At 44.9% G+C, this 19,832-nt stretch overlaps 1 protein-coding gene across 2 annotated transcripts in view; it reads right to left on the reverse strand.

The window, feature by feature from the left end:
• The window catches only part of ZDHHC9 (zinc finger DHHC-type palmitoyltransferase 9), a 36,934-nt gene that overhangs the window by 11,526 nt on the left and 5,576 nt on the right, over positions 1 to 19,832 (reverse strand). For both annotated transcript variants that reach the window (XM_043974295.1, XM_043974296.1), the window contains exon 3: positions 746 to 906. In XM_043974295.1, coding sequence (XP_043830230.1) covers positions 746 to 906 — 161 coding nt within the window. The remainder of the gene's footprint in view (positions 1 to 745; positions 907 to 19,832) is intronic.

Raw genomic sequence — 19,832 nt, forward strand, 5'->3', positions numbered from 1 at the left:
GATGGAAAAGGACAATGCCATAGAGTCACTAACTACAAGGCTGATACCAGGCAGCTACAATAAGCCTTATGAGAGTTTGGAGGAGGTAGGGTGCTGCAGCATCCCAGGGCCCTTAGACTTAGGTTTGAGGTCCAGCTTGGGCACTCCTTAGCTCTGTGAGCATTGGCAAGTCACCTGACCTTCCTAACTCTTAGCTTTCTCCTTGATAAGATGGAGACATCAAGCCTGCCTTGAAGGGCTGATGTGAGGAAAGCTTCTTGTTACTGAGATGTGAATGGCTTGTCATCACCAGTACCGGCTCCACAACCCAGGTCCTAGGAAGGGACACCTTGCCAGGTACAAGCCATATTCAGGGTACTGTGGGGTTTACAAAATGCAGGGTGTATCCATTTGCTCTCCTGGAGCTCACCTGTGAGAAGCTGGAAGTGCTAGTGTAGCTACCTCCCATTTTACAGATGAGGAAACTGAGGCCCAGAAAGATCTGCCCAAGGCTGTAGAGCTAATAAGGGACTAAGCCAAGATGGAAACCAAGATGGAGCCAAGTTTCCTGGCTCCGACTCCAAGCTCCATCAAATCTGGCAAGAGTGAGGCTTTACTACATACAGCCGCCCACATCTACCTTCTGGGAATAGCACAAAGACAGGCATGGAATGGCTTGGGAGGAGAATGGACTCGAGAAGGCCAGGGCTGAAGCTGCCTGTTGTGATCCTTGCACAATCATTCAGGGCATGCCCCCTCAGCTCACCTATCTCCATTTCAATGAAAGCTGCTTCATCTGGCAGGGCCCGGGGAATCACGCCAGGGTCGCTGAAGCTTGTCCGCAGCAGCGTAGCCATGGAAAAGAGGAAAAGGACAGCTGCAAACACAGGAATGGCAGGGGAAAGCTGAACCGCCAAGTATCGGCACCTGGAGAGAGGAAAAAAAGCATAGTTCCTATTCACTTATTGGCCGCTCCTGGACACAGCAGATGGTCCTGTGTCCGGGATGCCCTAGCAGGACTGGAAGCTCCAAGCAAAGGGCCTGGTGGGGGCCTGGGGATGCCGCAAGGGAGGCCACCTCCAAGTGCTTCGAAATGGCCCCAAAGCCAGCTTCCCATAGAGCCTCTTCTCCACCTGAAGAACCAGGAAGAGGTAAGCGCAAAGAATATGGCAGGACGGTGTCATCGGCACGGTGCCACAAACAGCTGGGACTCTGGTATCCTTTCCAATCCCACATAAGCATTCAGTTCATTAATTTTTAAGAACGTCTAGGCTCTGGTCACACAGCCAACTCTACATTATCTGTGAGCAGCTTATCTGAGACATCATCCCTCCTCAACTAATGACAACACCCCCTTTTGTAGCACGTCAAAGGGTTGCAGGCGGCTTTCTCAGTAACAGAACCATGTGGTAGTATGTTAGGCCATGCAGGGATTATAAAGCCAATTTTACAGAGGAGAAAACTGAGGCCCAGAGAGGAGAAGGAACTTGGTCCAAGGTCATACAGACAGCTAGTCAGTACAGGCATGAGGATGTGCACCCAGGAATCTTTCCACTACATACCACATAGTCTCCCTGGGTGGGCCAGGCCTTAGCAGTCTCTGACATTGAAGTTGAACTGGGTGGAGGTCAGTGCTAGGCACCAAGCCAGTGAGTGGGAGTGTCAGAATGAGAGCTTGCCTCAGGAACTTCAAAGCCAATAAAAACATTTGGGGTTATCCATTGCTTTTGCATTATCCAGGCCTTTTCTCCCCTCAAATCAGCCCTAGCTAGTGGAAAACCGATGGTGCGTGACAGACACAGAAATCAATGTAAGCTGGTTTAATACAAGAAGGGGCCAGGGCTGAGGAAAATAGCTAACACACACACACACACACACACACACACACACACACACACACACGGAGGCAGGAGTTTCTGAAGCAACTGGAAGTTAATAAGAAAGACAATGGGCAAAGGGAAATATATAAAAACTACTGCCATAGTTCCAAGAAGATGACCTGAGAGGGAGGCTCATGGTATGGTGGAAAGAGCACTAGATCTAGAGTCAAAAGCTCTGGATTCAAATCCTGAGTCTGCTACTTATGTGACTTTGAGAAAGTCATTTGGTTCACTGAATTTAGCCCTGTTTTCCTAACTAGAGTTCAAGCTCAAAAGCTAGACTGGCCTTCTAGATATTCATCTTCATCACCATCATCACCATCACCATCGCCTCCACCGCCACCACCATCTTAGGCCAGCCCTGGGATTTCACGGGTAGAGGGAAGTTTCAGGACAATGGGAGGTGAAGTGACTTGCCCATACAGGTCTGCAGTAGGACCTGACTTCTGGCCTTGTCACCTTGATGACTTGGAGGCCAGCTCTCGAAACACTTCACTGTTCCTACCAGCAGTCTGGATTTCCCAGAAGTTCCTCCTAACCGCCCCTCCCCCCTCCCCCCATGAGCTAGGTATTCTAAGGACTATCTTCATTTTATAGACAAAGGCACTGACTGTCCAGAGAAGGTGAATGACTGGCCCAGGGTCTCACTACTATAAAATGCTGGCTCCTAAGGCAGATGGATCTAAACCACTCTTCCCTAGTACCTGCCACTCTACACACATGAGCTGCTTAATAAATGTTGTTGTGTGTTTTTAAATCAATGTGAAGCTCGGCTTTATTTCCTCTTTCTTTTTTAAATCTTTGTTACAAGGGAGAGTAGAGGGAAGGGAAATATTTATAAATGAAGGTGATATATACAAACAATATTATATATGTATGTGTGTATCTCAATAAAACAAAATTCTAAAAAAAATTTTTTAAAGCTGACTGAAAAGCAATGCCATGAAAACAGAGGCTGGCCCTCTTGGATTCAGACTCCCGGGGCCTGGGTTTGGATCCATCTCCACCAGTTACTACTTGCGGGATGCTGGACAAGTCACTTTCTCTGAGTTCTAGTTTTCCTATCTGTAAAATGAAGTAATCAAACTGATGTTTTCGAGGACCCTTCCAGATCTAAATCTACCACTCTATAGTTCTGAAGGCAAAATGTGTAGAAAGAGTAAAAGGGAGGGCCGAAAAGGCAAGGGACAAGGTGCAAGGTATATGGAGAAAAAACTGAAGGCAGGGAAAACATCATGTTAATTTCTCCATAATCCTCACAGCAGTCAAATGCATTCTGTCAGCCGTCAATAACGAAACTTGGAACTGGAATATGAATCCCCCACTACTCATCATTCTTTCCTCTACTACTTTGCTCTGCACTCAGGACAGCACCTCTCCTCACCCTGATACACAGGCCGTGTCCCGTGCCATGCCCCATGCCTTGCCCCTTGTACTGCCCTCTCCATATGGGGCACAAACACCCATCAGCAGCCCTGTTGGCCTAAGCAGGTTACTAGGAAGTTCATCTTTAGCTCTTCCCTCACCATCATCCTCTGTCCACACTGCCACTGGAGAATCTCAGAACTGAGAGGCCATCTAGTTTAAGCGAGACATGTACAAGAATGAAATAACTGTCCCTCCTCTCAAGAGGGAGGCAGAAGACTCTGGATTCAGAGCTGTGCGCACACTGTCTGCCTTGGTTGTTTGTGCATATGCTGTCAGACATGGTTGGCTGGATTTGTTTGAACTGCTTTTCTTTGTTACAAGGGAAGACTCAATGCGGGGGGAGGAGGTATTTTTTCAAAAGTAGTATCATCAGGGGACAGAGATTGCCCTGACAAAGCAGAGAAAAATGCCAGTTATAGCCCAGCAGGCTGACACTATGCAGTGCAGGGGCAAGTTAAGCCATACATACCTCAAGAGCCTCCCAGGGCAACATTGTGCTCTAGCCAAGTATGATAATTGTTGATGCTCAGGACGGTGAGCTGGAGTCATCAACAAAAGATTGCATTATGTTACATATTCTCTACCTAAAAAAACAGGAGAGTGCAGATGGGCGGGTTATACGTCTGCTTTAAAAAAAACACCTTCATCAAGTTCCCTATTGTCTGTGGAGTACCTCCTCTGCCTGGCATGAAGGCCCTTTCCAACCTCAGCTCATATTACTCTGCTCCACACACTTTATGACCTGGCTGAGCTGAACCATCTTTTGCCTCCTCCCCCACCAATGCACACCACACTCTCCTTTCCCTACCTTTGCTCAGACTGTTTCCTGTACCTGGAACATCTTTCCTCCCCTTCTTCACCTACTAAGTGTCAGCCATCCCTTAAAAAGCCCAACTCAAATGCCACCTTCTCTGAGAAGTCTTCCATGATTCATTCTCCATATTGGTAAAAACATGTGTCTTCTGCTACCATATCCAGAGCCCTTTCCACTATAGCAGGCTGATTTCAGGCTAGTTCTCTCTTATCATTTGACTTTTTCCCTTAAAAGATTAATACAAAAAAATAAAAACAAGAGTAAATCCAGGAGGGCAGCTAGGCGGCAGTGCAGTGGATGGAGCACTGGCCCTGGAGTCAGGAGGACCTGAGTTCAAATCTGGCCTCAGACCCTGGACAAGTCAATTAACCACAATTGCTTCAAAAAATAAACCCCCATTGGGCAGCTAGGTGGTACAGTGGATAAAGCACCAGCCCTGGATTCAGGAGGACCTGAGTTCAAATCTGGCCTCTAACACTTGATACTTACTAGCTGTGTGACCCTGGGCAAGTCACTTAACCCTCATTGCCCCCCACAAAAAATAAATATAAATTGTGTCACCCTTAATTCGTTTTCTAAAGGAAAAAAATAAAAGAAATCCCCACAAACAATAAAAGAGCTAATTGAGGGTTTAGTTTAGAACCCAGAGAACAAAGGTTTTCCTTCAAACTTTCTGACCCTTAGTTCCCTGCTTTGTAAAAATAATCCTTGCCAACCTTCATAAGGAGGCTCTAAGGCTCCATCAAGACAGGAAAGTCCCAGCTCTGCTCCCTGTCTAACCTCTCCCTTTGAGCTTCAGTTTCCCACTCTGTAAAATAGGCCTAATAACAGGATTCCCCTCATCTTCACGGGCTGGTTGTAAGACAATGTATCAGAAGTGTACAGTGCTCTTTGCTGATCTGACGATTATCCACTGCTCCCCTCTCCTGCAAGGCCAGACAAGTAGAAGGTGATTATTCTTCTCGATTATCAGATACTCAAAGGAATGAGGAAATGTGTTCACAGTTTCACAAATGAGCTGCCATCCCCAAAGAAGCCACATCATCTAGCAAAAGAAAAATGATCAACAACCGTCTGAAAAATCGTTCCAAGATCGCGAATAGAGAAACGCACATGAAAACAACACCGAACTATCACATCATGCCCATCGAATCAGCAATGTTGAAGGGACTTTGGGATGACAAATACACTCGTTCACTTGTGATCAAGCTGTTAATTAGTCCAACTGGTTTAGACAGCAATCTGAAATTCTAGGAGAAAAGCTATAAATGAATGTATCGAACTGTTCCCATCCTTTGACCCGGCAGATCCTGGTATTGGGTGTATACCCCAAGGAGGTCATTAATGATAGACCTCACCATCTAAAAACATTTTCATAGCAGCGCCGTTTGTCAGGGCAAAAAACTGGAAACGAACGATGTGCCAATGAATGAATAAGTGGCTGAACAAAGTGGTACATGGGTGTAATGTAATCATTACAGGGACACAAAGAATGACGAGTATGAAGACGTGCCAGGAGAGGGAAGAAAGCAAAGCCAAAGGCACACAGACAACGACAACTAGAACCAACCGTGGAAATGAAGACAGTATAAAAGACAAACAAACCTAGGAATGATGACAATAGACACACAGACATGGCGGCTTTGCTTCCCTGCCTTCTGCCGGATGGTCAATCCCAAACACCCCATTTTAAAACACTCTTGTGTTTTGCTTGATTGTTTTTCAAGGGCATATTCGGCGGGTTCAGTTCCGCTGCCAAGATAAGGCCAAATTTATCAATTAAAAAAAAAAAGCCAGACTGCTCCCCTAGTCACAGAAGCACAGGAGCTCCAAGGGCCAGCCCTTAGAGATCAATTAGTTCAACACCCTCATTTTAGAGAGGAGTAAGCTGGGTAATTGGCCCAGAGTCACACAAGTAAGTGGCTAGATCAAGATTCAAAGCTGGGTCTCCTGTCTCTGCCACTCTTTTTTACAACCCGATGCTTTCCCAATCACCAAGCATAAACGGCATTAGGAAAGGGGAGGAGGAGGGGGAGATAGGGCAGGAGGGCAACTGGAAGCCAGAGAAGCCACTGGAGGGCAAGAGTGACAGTGTCCCCTCTGCCCAGCTTTCCTCCTCCTGTTCCCAGATCTCACCACTCACGCTGCCCCAGGCTCTCCCAGCTGTTACCACCTGTGCCAGGCCTTTCCTCTCGGCTGTTGTTAGGAGGTACGGATTCTACCCAATAAACAAGCCTGTAGGGACAAGTCCCTCAGTTCCAGAGAAGGGGAGGAGTACTGAAACAAACGAAGATGAAAAGATTTTGGCATAACTTCCTTTGGCTCTGGATACAAGCAAGAAGGGTAACGCCTAAGAAATGGCCGGCCTTTCCAAAATTCCAGGTCTTCTCCATACAGTGGCCCTTGGGAATCAAGAGCTATGTGATTAGCCACTGGAGGGAGCCTATACTTCAATTAAACAGGAAAAGAACGAGGAAAGCAGAAGAGGCCAACAAAGGAACAAAATGGAAACAGATGCTACCCCTATGCCTAGGAGGACCAGAGCTCAAATAAACCCAATTCCAACACCTGCCCACAGACCAGACAAAAAGGCTAGCTTGGCTCAGACTTGTGCTGAGGCAGCAAGAATGTGAGTCCACCCCACTTTCAGCCCAAGCCATCCCCTGCACCTGCTAAAACAATCCATTCCATGGAGCAACAGCTACACAACAGGCTCATTGTCTTGGTCAGTGTTCAGGGATGGGGCTGCTGGCTGGGCAGCTGTTGCCAATGAGTGGGTGTGGTTGAGGAGGACAGATGTGCCCCCCCCCAAGATTTTCAGCCCTGCTTAAGATGACCTTCTTTCAAGGAATCATAGAACCTGGGAGCTACAAGGGAACCTCAGAGGGCATTTAGTCCAGTCCATACCTGAACAGGAATGCAGACTACCACATTCCTGACAACTGCTCAAAGAAATTGCTCATGACCTCCTGATGTGCCTAAGGCCTCTGATTTAAAAAAAAAACAAACACAAAAGGCCACACATGGGGCAGGTAGGTGGCACAGTGGATAAAGCACTGGCCCTGGATTCAGGAGGACCTGAGTTCAAATCTGAACTCAGACACTGGACACTCACTAGCTGTGTGACCCTGGGCAAGTCACTTAACCCCCATTGCCTCGCCAAAAAAAAAAAAAGGCCACATGAAGGAAAGAGCACTGAATCTGAAATCAGAAGATCCAAGTTCAAATCTCAGCTCTTATGCCGAGCTCCAGGGCAACCTGAACAAGTCATTTCCCTGCTCTGATGCGAAGCTTCTTCCTCTGCAAAAAAGAAGCATTGGAGGGAGCAGCTAGGTGGCGCAGTGGATAAGGTACTAGGCTTGGATTCAGGAGGACCTGAGTTCAAACCCAGCCTCAGACACTTGACACTTAACTAGCTGTGTGACCCTGGGCAAGTCACTTAAACCCCATTGCCCTAAAAAAAAAAAAAAAGGAGAAGAAGCAGCATTGGGAAAAAAAGAAAAGAAAAAAAAGAAGCAGCAGCACTGGACCACACTGGACTCTAAGCTAACCCTTCCTAAGCAGCCTGCTTTACATCCTATCCAAGAGCTGGTCACACCTGGCAGTGTTCTGAGCACATGTTTGGCATTCAGAGTCCTCCAGTGTGGTGCCATTCGGGGCTCAGACTGTTTCCTTCCGGGCACCCCACCTAGATTATTAGATTACTCACAACCCCCCCCCCAAATTGTGCTCACACTGTTCACTATGAGGGGAATGACTCCTCTCTGCCACACCCGTGCTCAGGGATATCAAAACCCAACTTCCTTCCAGAAGTTTTCCCAGCCCTTCCCCTCATCAACAACGATGCTGTCTCTCCCTCTCAGACTTCACATAGTGCTTTATTTGTATCATTTTCTATCCAAAGTCTTCATCTTATTACTTTGTAAACCATAAAATGCTTTGTAAATATGAGTTATCCCACCACTAGACTGTAAACTCCTGGCAGGGTGGGGAGTGGGGTTTGAGCTAAACTTTGTACCTCTCTCAGCCTGCACATTGCTTTGCAAACAGTAGGCGTTTAACATTTGTTAAATTGAAGTGAAAAATCTTCTGGATGTCATCCATGACTTAATCATAACAACAACTTCCCATTTCTCCATGCTTAAAGCATGTTACTCTCAATACCCCTGGGTAATATTCAAGTATCAGGAGCTCCTCAATGGAAACTGAGGCCCACAGAGGGGAAGGGACAATGGGGCTAGTCAATTTTTAACAACCGGCTCGATGTCGGGGGAGGCGACAATGTGCCCACGACACTCTTTCAGGTTTAGTCTGTATTATTAATATTTTCTGCATCGCTTTCTTAAATTCCAGACAGTCAACAGAACAATCATACAAGCTGATTTATAGCTGCTGATTTGCAAGGGGTAAGTGAATGCTCACCCTGACAATTTACTGCTTGTGAGCAGTTTATGCCACTCCAGCACTCCCCTGGAAGGGACTCATTCAAGGCCCCCTAACTTGGAAGCAAATTTCAGGTTTGACTCCCTATTAAAGTCCTAATGTGCACAAGACACTAACTCTACTGGGCAACAGGGTCCCGGGGCCAAACAGTAGAGGTACTTGCCTCAGAGAGCACTCCCATGTTCCTGAGGAACACATTTGCAGAGCCAAGTAAACATGACATCATTTGGAGGGAGACTAGGCTATGGTGTCCTTGGTATGAGCAACTCTCAGATGGCGAAACTCCCCAGACCAGCACAGGTCAGCACCTTCTTTTCAGTTTAGAGGCTTAGAGAATTGCCTGGAGCAGAAGTGTCAAACGGGAGCACTAGGGAATCAGATTAAAATGGAATTGGGAAGTATTTAACAAAATAAATAAAAATGCAATCAAACAGAAACAATGTTAGATTTGCAAATTAAGTCAAGCTGGCCTGCAGCAATGCTTCTGCATGCTTCAAGGGCCTCCACTTCTACCCAGTTTGCCATCCCAGGCCAAGGTCACATGGCCAGTAGGGGTCAAAAGCAGGACTTCAGGGGGGCTCAGAGGGCAGTTCTCTATCCACTATACCTTCCAACTTCATTATTCAACTGAGGCCCCTCTCTCCAGAGCCACTAATGATCTCTCAATTGCCAAACCTAATGGCCTTTCCATCCTTCTTGACCTCTCTCTGGCTTCTGACACTGTCGGTCATGTGACACTGCTCTTCCACTAGTCCCTTTGTCGGATCTTTATCCAGGTCATGTCCAATAGCCTTGTGAGGGAGGGGTTCTCTCCCAGGGCTCTATGCTGGGTCCTCTTCTCCCTCTATAGTGTTTCTCTTAGTGATCTGTCAGCTCTCATGGATTCAATTTATCATCTTTATCCTGACGATTCTCAAATCTACTCAACCAGCTCTAACCTCTCTCCACATGCTTACTGGACATTTCAAACTAGATAACCAATGCACATTTTAACTCAACAGGTCCAAAACTGACCTCATTATCTCCCCCCCCCTCTCCTTTTCCTAACTTCCCCATTCCTTTGGGGGAGGGGAGGGGCAATGAGGGTTAAGTGACTTGCCCAGGGTTACACAGCTAGTGTCAAGTGTGTGAGACCAAATTTGAACTCAGGTCCTTCTGAATCCAGGGCCAGTGCTTTATCCACTGCAGTGCCACCTAGCTGCCCCTCACCATTACTTTCAAGGATACAACCATCCTCCTAGTCACTCGGGCTCACAATGCAGGGGTCATCCTTGGCTCCTCACTTGCTTGCCCCCCAATATCCAACCTGTTGCCAAGGTCTATCAATTTTACCTTTGTAACATCTCTCTCATGTGCCCCTTTACTCTCTCTGCTACCACCCTGGTGCAGACCCTCATCACCTCAGGCTTGGATTACTGCAACAGCCTGCTAGTTGGGCTCCTTGCTTCCATCGTCCCCACTCCACTCTATCCTTCACTCAGCTATCCAAGTAATCTTCCTAAAGCATAGATATGACCGTGTCACTGCCACTCAATAAACTCCATTGGCTCCCCATCACCCCCATAATCAAATCTAAAATCTTCTGTTTGGAATCCAAAACCCTTCCTACCTATCCAGTCTTCTTAGACCTTACTCCCTGCCAAGAACTCTGTGAACCAATTATACTGACCTCCTCGCTGACCCTTTGACCATTTGACAAGCCATTCTAGCTCCTGCCTGCCCCTCATGCCTGGAAGCCCCTCCTTCCTCACATGGATAGCTTCCTTCAAGTCCTAGCTAAAATCCCACCTTCAGCTACAAACCTTTTAACGCTAGGCCCTTCCTTCTGTTGATGATCTCCAAGTCATTCTGTTTATTTCTTGCTTGTACATAGTTGTTTACATGTTGTTTCACACACACACACACACACACACACACACACACACCTCCATTAAACTGAACTCTGTGAGAGCAAGGACTATATACCTTTCTTTCTATCCCCAGTGTTTAGCAGAGTGTGTGGCACATAGTAGGTGCTTAATAAATGCTTGTTGACTGACTGGCTAGGCCATGCTGTCTCTCAGCAGAAGGGAGAAAGTACCAAAAACCAGAGGGATAAGGAAAGGTTTTCTGTAGGGGGGAGGTAGTACCGAGATCGAATCTTAAAGGAAGCTAAAAATCCTCCAAGGCCAAGGTGGGAAGAGGCCAAAGGCAAGGAAAGCCAGATGGATGGCCACAGTCAGGGACCAGCCAGCAGGCCAGTGTCCTGATATATATCTTGCCACTGGACCCAGATGGCTCTGGAGGAGAGAGTGAGGTTGGTGACCTTGCACAGCCCTCCCGCACTTAAATCCAATTCACTGCAAGTCACGACATCACACCAATGCCATGGTCCTCTTTGAGAACGAAGGACAAACGACAACTTTCTTCAGAACACCTGTATGTGATCAGCAGTACAAGTACTATTAGCTCCAATTTACAGAGAACATTTGGCCCCAGATTAGTGCAGGAACTAGACCTCCTGATCCCCAGTCCAGTGTTCCTTCCCACTGTACCATTGCTGCTCTGGGAAATCTGGGAGTGACCTGTCCTCAGCACTAAAAGGGCAACAAGAACTCTGAGAAGGAAGGATGGAATTGCTGAGAAACCTGAAAGAATGAACTCTCTTTCCCCACCCATCTCCCTCTCTCCTCATGGCTTGGCCAGATTTATATGGGCAGTTTTCTCCCACCCCAAAGGTGAATAGACTACCTCAGGATATCACCAACTCCCTAGCACTGACGAATCTTTAAATGGAGTTTGGATACCCACTTATTGATTATACTGAAGAAGGTATTACTGTTCAGTTAGGAGCTCTGAGGTTCTGTATTCTCTGACTTACCATTACCTCTCCCTTCTCTGACCTTTATTTTTTCCATTTATATATATTGTTCCCGCCCAAAGTAAAGCATGATTTTAAAGAAAATCCTTTTAAATGAAACTATGGGGGAAAAACAAGTTTCACATTTAACTCTAAGAGTTTTTCCCTATGGTCAATGTCAGACGTTTTGACTCTTAGTATCCAAAGTTCTTTGTCTAAATGACAGAGTCTAGCAGTTGCTTCTATACTAGTTCAGATTGTTTTGAATACTGGCTGCCCAGTCTTTCATAAGGCCCACAAATGCAGTGTATGTGGAGGTTCTGAAGTCACTTCCTGCACATCTGGATCTACCAAAAAGCTGAGTTCATACTTGGCGTTCCACACTGTAGCCTAAAGCCACGTTCTAGATTCCCGGAACACTCTACTGACTAAGTCAAGCAGCCCTCTGCCCCAAATGCTTTGATTGGGCCCTTGCCAAAGACAGAGAGGCATGAGAGTTCCTATGCTCTTGAAGACAGTTATGAACATCGGCATCTTTGAAATCCCTGGGCTATCATCTCAATACCTCACAAGAGAAATGCAAGCAGCCTCTACCCTCTATTGGTTAAACATCTTAGCAGAATGCAGGGGGTGGGGGAGGGGGTGCTTCTCTGTTCTTCGCGACAGGCTTAGACAAAAATTGAGTCTCTGCACAAGCTGCAAAGGCTTAGAAGGCACCTGCTCCTCCCATCCAGTTCAGGAATGTCTTCTAAAGCATCCTTGAAATCCATTGCTTGGATACTTCTGATCCAAGTAAACAAGCATATATTAAATACCTACTATATGCAAGGTAATAAAACTAGACACTAGGGGTATTTCCAGTGAAGGAGATGGAATTCTGAACTTCCCGAGGCAGACCACTCAGCTGTTGGACAGCTGGATTGTTAGAAAGCTATTCCTTATTTGGGAGAGTAGAGGCATTTTACACAGGGCAGGGTAGGAGGTATGGGTTGATGAGTGCCTAAGGTAGTACAAGCTAAGAATTCAGATGACAGCTCTGTAACAGGCTAAAGAAACATTGGAGGGGAGGGCAGTTAGTCCTAATGTGAGCTTTGCATAAGGTTTTAGGCTATCCCTCAGTATATCTCTTCTAGACAGAATCCTGGGCTGGCTGAACCCCAATTTGAACAGACCACAGGTCTGAGATCTCATAGTAACTTATTTTATCACTGCCTTTGTCTATGATGAGGCCAAAGCTGTTTGGTGCTCTACCAGGTCACCACTTACATTCAGTGAGGCCAAGTGGCCTTCAGGGACTCCGACATTCCTTATTGTTTGTTCAGCTATATCAAGGTCCCCTCCACTCCCTCACTGTGAGCTCTTCGAGATGGCACCAGTAAAGCTCTGAGTGCTCTCCCAAGCTAGAAAGGCTTCAGGTCCACAGTGGCAAAGTGTGGGCTGCCTGTGTATCTGCTGCCCAAGGACAGGTCTTGCCAGGTGCAGAGAGAGAGGCTCATGCCCAGAGAGCTGGACAGACTGACACTGATGGACAGTCTGGCAGCTCCTGAAGACCATCCACTCAGATGGAGAAGGGTTCTGATCTGAGGCAGGGGAGGGAATTCTCACCCTGACGAAAGCACAAATCTTTGGAACACATCGGAGCTCAGCTTTGTCACTCTAGCCTTGTGTCTCCTCAGACTTAGCAACCTAAGCTAGGTCCAATAAGCATCTGCCCATCTGTCATCACAGAGGGTCACTCATTTGTCAGGATTAGCCTGAGGAGTGATGAGGTGTGGGCACTGCTTGGTTACTCCCCAAGCCATCCTCATCCAACCAGTCCTGTGGGGGAGAACTAGCAGTGGCCATGGGGGTGGTGACTGCCTGCTAGCCCCAAGGGTTATCCCCTCACTAATGGCACTGCTATTTCCAGATAGGTTTCCTTTTTCTGACTGGGGCATCTAGGATGTCATGATAGCCTTTGTGCACAGTTGGTTCTGATCCCCTTGATTTGGGCACCTGCAGTGTGTCAGATCTCAATCAGTCCAGCATGGAATACTATATATAGCTACAGGAAGCCAAAGCTCCTTAAGGTCCCATAGTAAAAATAATAAGAGATTGGGGGGAGGAGAGTAGGGGCAGGGCCTGGGATTTTATTGACAAAGGGAACTCATGAATCAGGGAACACCCTCTACAAATTCAAGTTCACAACTCCTCTGCAACTTACAGAGCCACCTAGAACACGGAGAAGTTGAGACTTGTCCTAGGTCACACCACCAGCATATGCCAGTGGGCAAGACATGAACCTAGATCTTCAAGGCTCCAAAAGCTAGCACTCTCTCCACCAGGCCACACTGCCTCTTAATAAGAATAGTTGAGGGGGTGAAGCCAAGATGGCAGATTAGAGGCAATCCAATTGAACTCTCAACATTCCTCTCTAAACAGCTTTCAAATAATGCCTCAAATCAAAGTTTGGAGCAGCAGAGGCAAGAAAAGTTCAGGGTGATATATTTTTCCAGCCTAAGAAAACTTAGGAGGTCAGCAGGAGAAGTTTGTTTGTGACCTCCTCCTGGGTAGAGGCCTGTCCAGAGCCCACACATGCAGCATCAGCTACAACAGCCACAGCAACAGCTTCCAGAGCTCTCAGCTCAGGGATGATAAGGCCATCAGACAACTGGTCAGAAAGAGATTGCAAAGGACTCTCTGATGGCACTAGGTACAAGTGGCGCTGATTAGCAATTCTATTTCCCATACATAGTTCCAGAGCAGAGAGGAGTGCTGGGGGTCAGTCCAAGAGTCCCATGGCCCTGATCATAGTTCCAAGGAAAAGAGGAGCACTAACACTTGTGGCTGCAGGGGACCATGGCCCTTCCTGTATAAAGACCAGAGTGCAGACCAAGAGAGCAGTGACCACACCTTTCCCTGGATCACATCATCTTGGAAGCGCACCAAAGACTTACAGACCCCCAGAACTAGCTCTGAAAACAGCAGCACAAAAAAATCCTGAAGCTTGGCACAGTGCCTCCCCACCCCCAGGAGAACATAGCCCAACTTTAACATAAAGTTTAAAGTCAAGAAAGTCAGCTGGGAAAATGAGCAAACAAAAAAAAATAATTTGACTATAAAAAGCTACTACAGTGGCAGAGAAGACCAAGACAAACTCAGAAAAAGACAACAATGTGAAAACAGCTACAAATAAAACTTCAAAAAATGCTAATTGGACCAAACCCAATAAAAATTCCTAGAAAACTTAAAGAAAGAGATAAGAATAGTAGAGGAAATTTTGAGAAAAGAAATGAGAGTGATGCAAGAAAATTATGAAAAGAGAATTAACTTGCTAAAAAGAGGCACTAAAAAATACTGAAGAAAATAATACCTTAAAAAACAGAAATGGCCATTTACCATTAGGTAAAACTACAAAAATGCATGATTAAAAGAACTCCTTAAAAAAAGAATTTACAAAATGGAAAAAGGTACACAAGCTCACTGAAGAAAAGAATTCCTTAAAAATTAAAATTAGGCAAATAAAAGCTAATGACTCCATGAAACACCAAGAAATAATAAAACAAAGTCAAAAGAATGAAAAAATAGGAGCAAATATGATATATCTCATTGGTAAAACAACTGACCTGGAAAATAGATCATGGAGAGAGAATTTAAGAATTATTGGACTGGGGCAGCTAGATGGCGCAGTGGATAGAGCACCGGCCCTGGAGTCAGGAGTACCTGAATTCAAATCCGGCCTCAGACACTTAACACTTACTAGCTGTGTAACCCTGGGCAAGTCACTTAAACCCAATTGCCTCACTAAAAAAAAAAAAAAAAAAAAAAAAAAAAAAAAAGAATTATTGGACTACCTGAAAGCCATGATCAAAAAAAGGGCCTAGACATATTTCAAGAAGTTATCAAGGAAAACTGCTCTAATATCTTAGATCCAGAGGGTGAAATAGAAATTGAAATGAATCCACTGATCACCTTCTGAAAGGGATCCCAAAATGAAAACTCCCAAGAATATTATAGCCAAATTCCAGAACTCCCAGGTCAAAGAGAAAATATTTCAAGCAGCCAGAAAGAAACAATTCAAATATTGTGGAGCCACAATCAGGATCACATAAGACTTATTAGCTTCCACATTAAAGGAGCAGAGGCTTTGGAATATGATATTCCAGAAGGCAATGGAACTAGGATTACAATAAAAAATAACCTACCTAGCAAAACTGAGTATAATCCTGGTGGGGGGGATGGATATTTAATAAAATATAGCGCTTCCAAACATTCCTGATGAAAAGATCAGAGCTGAATAGAAAATCTGACAATAAAACAGAAGACTCAAGAGAAACATAAAAAGGTAAACATGAAAGAGTAATCATAAGGGTCTCAATAAAATTAAACTGTTTATATTCCTGTATGGGAAGATCATACATGTAACTCCTAAAAACTTATTAGGGCAGTTATAAAAAGTCTACATAAAGAGAGAGCATGGATATGAGTTGATTATATTGGAATGATCTTCAAAAAAATGCAGGGGTAAGAAAGAGGGATGTACTGGGGAAAGGAAAGAAAGAAGAGGTAGAACTAGGGAAATTTTCTCACATAAAAGAGGTGTACAAGGAAGAGCTTTTACAATGGAAGGGGAAATGGTGGGTATTGAACAATGCTTGAAACTCACGGCATTGGAACTGGTTCAAAGAGGGAAGAATATATATACATACTCAGTTGTATATAGAAAGGTAACTTACCCACTAGGGAAATAGGAGGGGGAAGGAGATAAGAGAAAAGATGGCGAGGATGAGGAATGATAAAGGGAGGAACGATAAAGGGAGGTAGCAGTTAGAAGGAAAAGACTTTTTTTTCCTTTTTTTAATTTAGAATTTTATTTTTCCCCAATTACATGTAAAAAACAATTTTAACATCCATTTAAAAAACTTTGTGTTTCAAATTCTCTTCCTCCCTCCCTCTCCACCACTCCCTTAAGAATGCAAGCAATTCAATATAAGTTATACATGTGTGGTCATGTAAAACATTAAAGCAAAAGACTTGAGGAGAAACAGGATAAAAATGAGAAAGAAGAAAAAACAGAAGAAAATAGGATAGAGGGAAAAACACAGTTTGTAATCATAACTGTCAGTGAATGAGATGAGTTCACTCATAAAACAGAAGCAGATAGCAGAATGTATTAGAAACAAGAATCCACTAATATGTTGTTTACAAGAGACAAACTTGAAACAGAAGAACACACAGAGTTAAAATAAAGGACTGCATCAGAATCTAATATGTTTCAGGTAAACTAAAAAAGGCAGGGGTAGCAATCATGTTCTCAGACAAAGCAAAAGCAAAAAGGCCTACCTAATTAAAAGGGATAACCAGAGAAACTACATTATGCTAAAAGGTATCACAGACAATGAAGTAATATCAAAAAAATTGATTCTTTGATTATCTGATGAAGTCCTCATTTCTAAAATATATACTGAGTATGGAACTGAGTCAAATTTATAAAAATAAGAGCCATTCCCCAATTCATATATTGTCAAGGATTATAATACAGGAACTTTTCAGGAAAAGTCACAGCTAGTCATGAAAAAATGTTCTAAATCACTATTGATTAGAGAAATGCAGATTAAAACAAGCCTGAGGTACCACCTCATATCTATCAAAAATGACAAATGCTAAAGGGGATGAGGGGAAAATAGGGACACTAATGAACTATTGGTAGAGTAGTGAACTAGCCTAACCATTCTGGAGAACAGTTTGGTACTAGGCCCAAAGGGCTATAAAACTGTGCACTTTGACCCAGCAATACCAATATCACACAAAGTATCCCATAAAGCTCAAAGGAAAAGGAAAAGGAAAAAGACCTCTATGTACAAAAACATTTATAGCGGCTATTTTTGTGGTGGCAAAGAAATGAAAATCAAGTGGATGCTCATCAACTGGGGAATGGCTGAACAGGTTGTGGTATATGCTTGTGATAGAGTACTTCTGTGCTATAAGAAATTATGAGGGGGCTGGTTTCAGAAAAACATGGCAACACCTATGTATGAACTGGTGCAAAGTCAAGTGAGGAAAACCAGGAGATCATTATATACAGGAACAGCAATGTTGTAATGATGATCAACTATGGTCAATACAACGATCCAAGACAATTCCAAAGGACTCATGATAAAAAACTGATTAACTGAGTACAAAGTGAAGTATAATTTTCTTGCTTTTTTGCAATATGCATGATTTCACATGTATAACTGATATATTGCTTGCCTTCTCAGTGGGTGGGGGAGGGGTGGGAGGGAGGAAGAAAAAGAGGAAGAGAGGAGGAGGAAGAGGAGGACAAGAAGAAGAAATGCTTCAAGGGGCCCAGATTTCCTTGGTAGGAGATTTCATTTACCAATATAGATGAAAGAGCCCCTTCACTTTAAAAGATGGCCTTGATGAATTTCCAGAAGGCAGGGCTGTGGCCCTAGCAGCCACATACTCTGTCAGCGGGCTTAGTGTGGCTCCAAATGCTTCAGCTTGGTAGGGCCCACCAGAGTTTGTGCTGCACTGGCAGAGCCTACAAGAACCTAGGGTTGCCTCAAGGCCATGGAAAAGGACTTCAGTAGAGGGATAATAAAGCAGCTGATATTCATACTGTGCTATAAGATTTGCAAACCATTATCACATATGTTATGCTATCTGATTTGCAACAGTCCTGCAGGCCATGTCAAACATTATGAAGCATGAATTTTACAGATGGGTGAACTAGAACTTGGACAAGTAAAACGACTCATCCAAGGCCACAAAGCACCAATGGTCCTCTGCTCCAAGTGCAACACTCTCCCCACTAAGGCCCACCACAACAGGTCAATCAGCAAAATCTAGCATCTCTATCATGTGCTGAGCTGTGCATCTGGGCACTGGGAAAGCCACAGCAACGTATCCTAATCTCTGGCCTGGAAGAGATGACAAAATCTGAAAAATTAAACAAAATGGGTCCCAAAGCAGTCTGAGTGGTCCAGACAGTTAAGCTATATGAGCTCAGAGGAAAGTGTTGTTATCCTAGGTTGGAGGATTCCTGAACAGCTGGGTGAGGCAGTGGGACAGAAGCTGGACAATGCTTTGGAAAAAGTAGGGGGCGTCTCCTCCATCCACCTCAATCAGCAAGGCACAAGGCACCACTGAGCTGAGCACAGGCAGCTTTCTGGGACCGTACAATTCACCAACTTCCTCAGCATCGCTATTAGCAGTACTCAAAGATCTCGCTGTGCATAACATCTATGTTCAGGGTGCTTCATCGAGGCTATACCTAATGTCAGCTGTCAAGGCATCAGTTAATAGCAGCAAATTGCTTCTCTTTCAGGGATAAGTACAAGGGGTCATTAACACCTCTTGATAAGTTTGTGGGGCCTTCTTGTCCCCAACTGTCTAATCTAAAAGCCAATAGGAAAACTGTCCCAGCACTGTACTGGCACTGGAAGCCTTGGGTTCTATTCTCAGTTATGCCAGCAGTGTGATCTTGGCCAAGTCACTTCCCCTCTTTAGGCCTAAGTTTCCTCCTCTGTAAAATAAAGGGATTGGACTAGGTACCCTCTAAGGCCCTTCCACCTCTAACATTCTAAGATCCCCTAAGAGAAGAGTATTATGTGGTAGGAAGAACACTCAATCTGGAGTAAAAAGACCTGAGTTCAAAACTCAGTTTGTGTACTGACTCATGAGGTGACCTTGAATGAGAGAGTCCCCTCCCATCTATGGGCCCATTTCTTCCTCTTTGATAGAGAGGTGGAACAGACAATAGTTAAGGCCAGCTCTAAACCCTATCAGGTTGAATATACCTAAGCATGAGGATTCAGTAACTGGACGGTTCACAGGCAACCAATCTGTTGGTCTTTAGACTCCTCCTGACATAGGGGAGAGGGGTTAGCCTTGTTCAGTTCAGCCCACAGCATAGAACTAGGAGCAATAAGAAGCTGCAAAGAGGCCGACTTTGGTTCCATACAAAGAAAAGCTCAGTATCAATCAGGGCTATTGAAAAATGGCAGGGGCTGCCTCAGGAGAGGAGCCCCTCTTCTCAGGGTCTTACAGTCAAGGCTGAGCTACTTAGCAAAAAAGATGTTGTAGGGGAGACATCCTTGTTCAGATATGGGTTAGTCTGGCAAAGCCCCTTACACCTCAGACATTCTGTGATCTGAGTTGGTAGCTGCGTGTTCCTTATAGCACATTAACACCAAATCTAGTCTGGGCAGAGACAAACAAGCGAGCTTCTTGTGGATTCAAAGCTAGAATTGTACACACCTATACATGGGCTTCACAAACAGTTCATCCCCAAAATAGATTTGGAAATCCCCTTCTTTTAAACAAGTACCTACCCGGCTTTTTCAGTCTTTAAATCGAAAAGACCAGAGACTCTCTTGCACACACCCCGAAAGTTCTTGAGGCAAAGAGAACAGAGAGCACATTCAGGCTACCCACCAGAAAATTTCAGGATCTGTTCTCGGAAAAA

The sequence above is a fragment of the Dromiciops gliroides genome, chromosome X (assembly GCF_019393635.1).
Source record: "Dromiciops gliroides isolate mDroGli1 chromosome X, mDroGli1.pri, whole genome shotgun sequence".
Classification (NCBI taxonomy): Eukaryota; Metazoa; Chordata; class Mammalia; order Microbiotheria; family Microbiotheriidae; genus Dromiciops; species Dromiciops gliroides.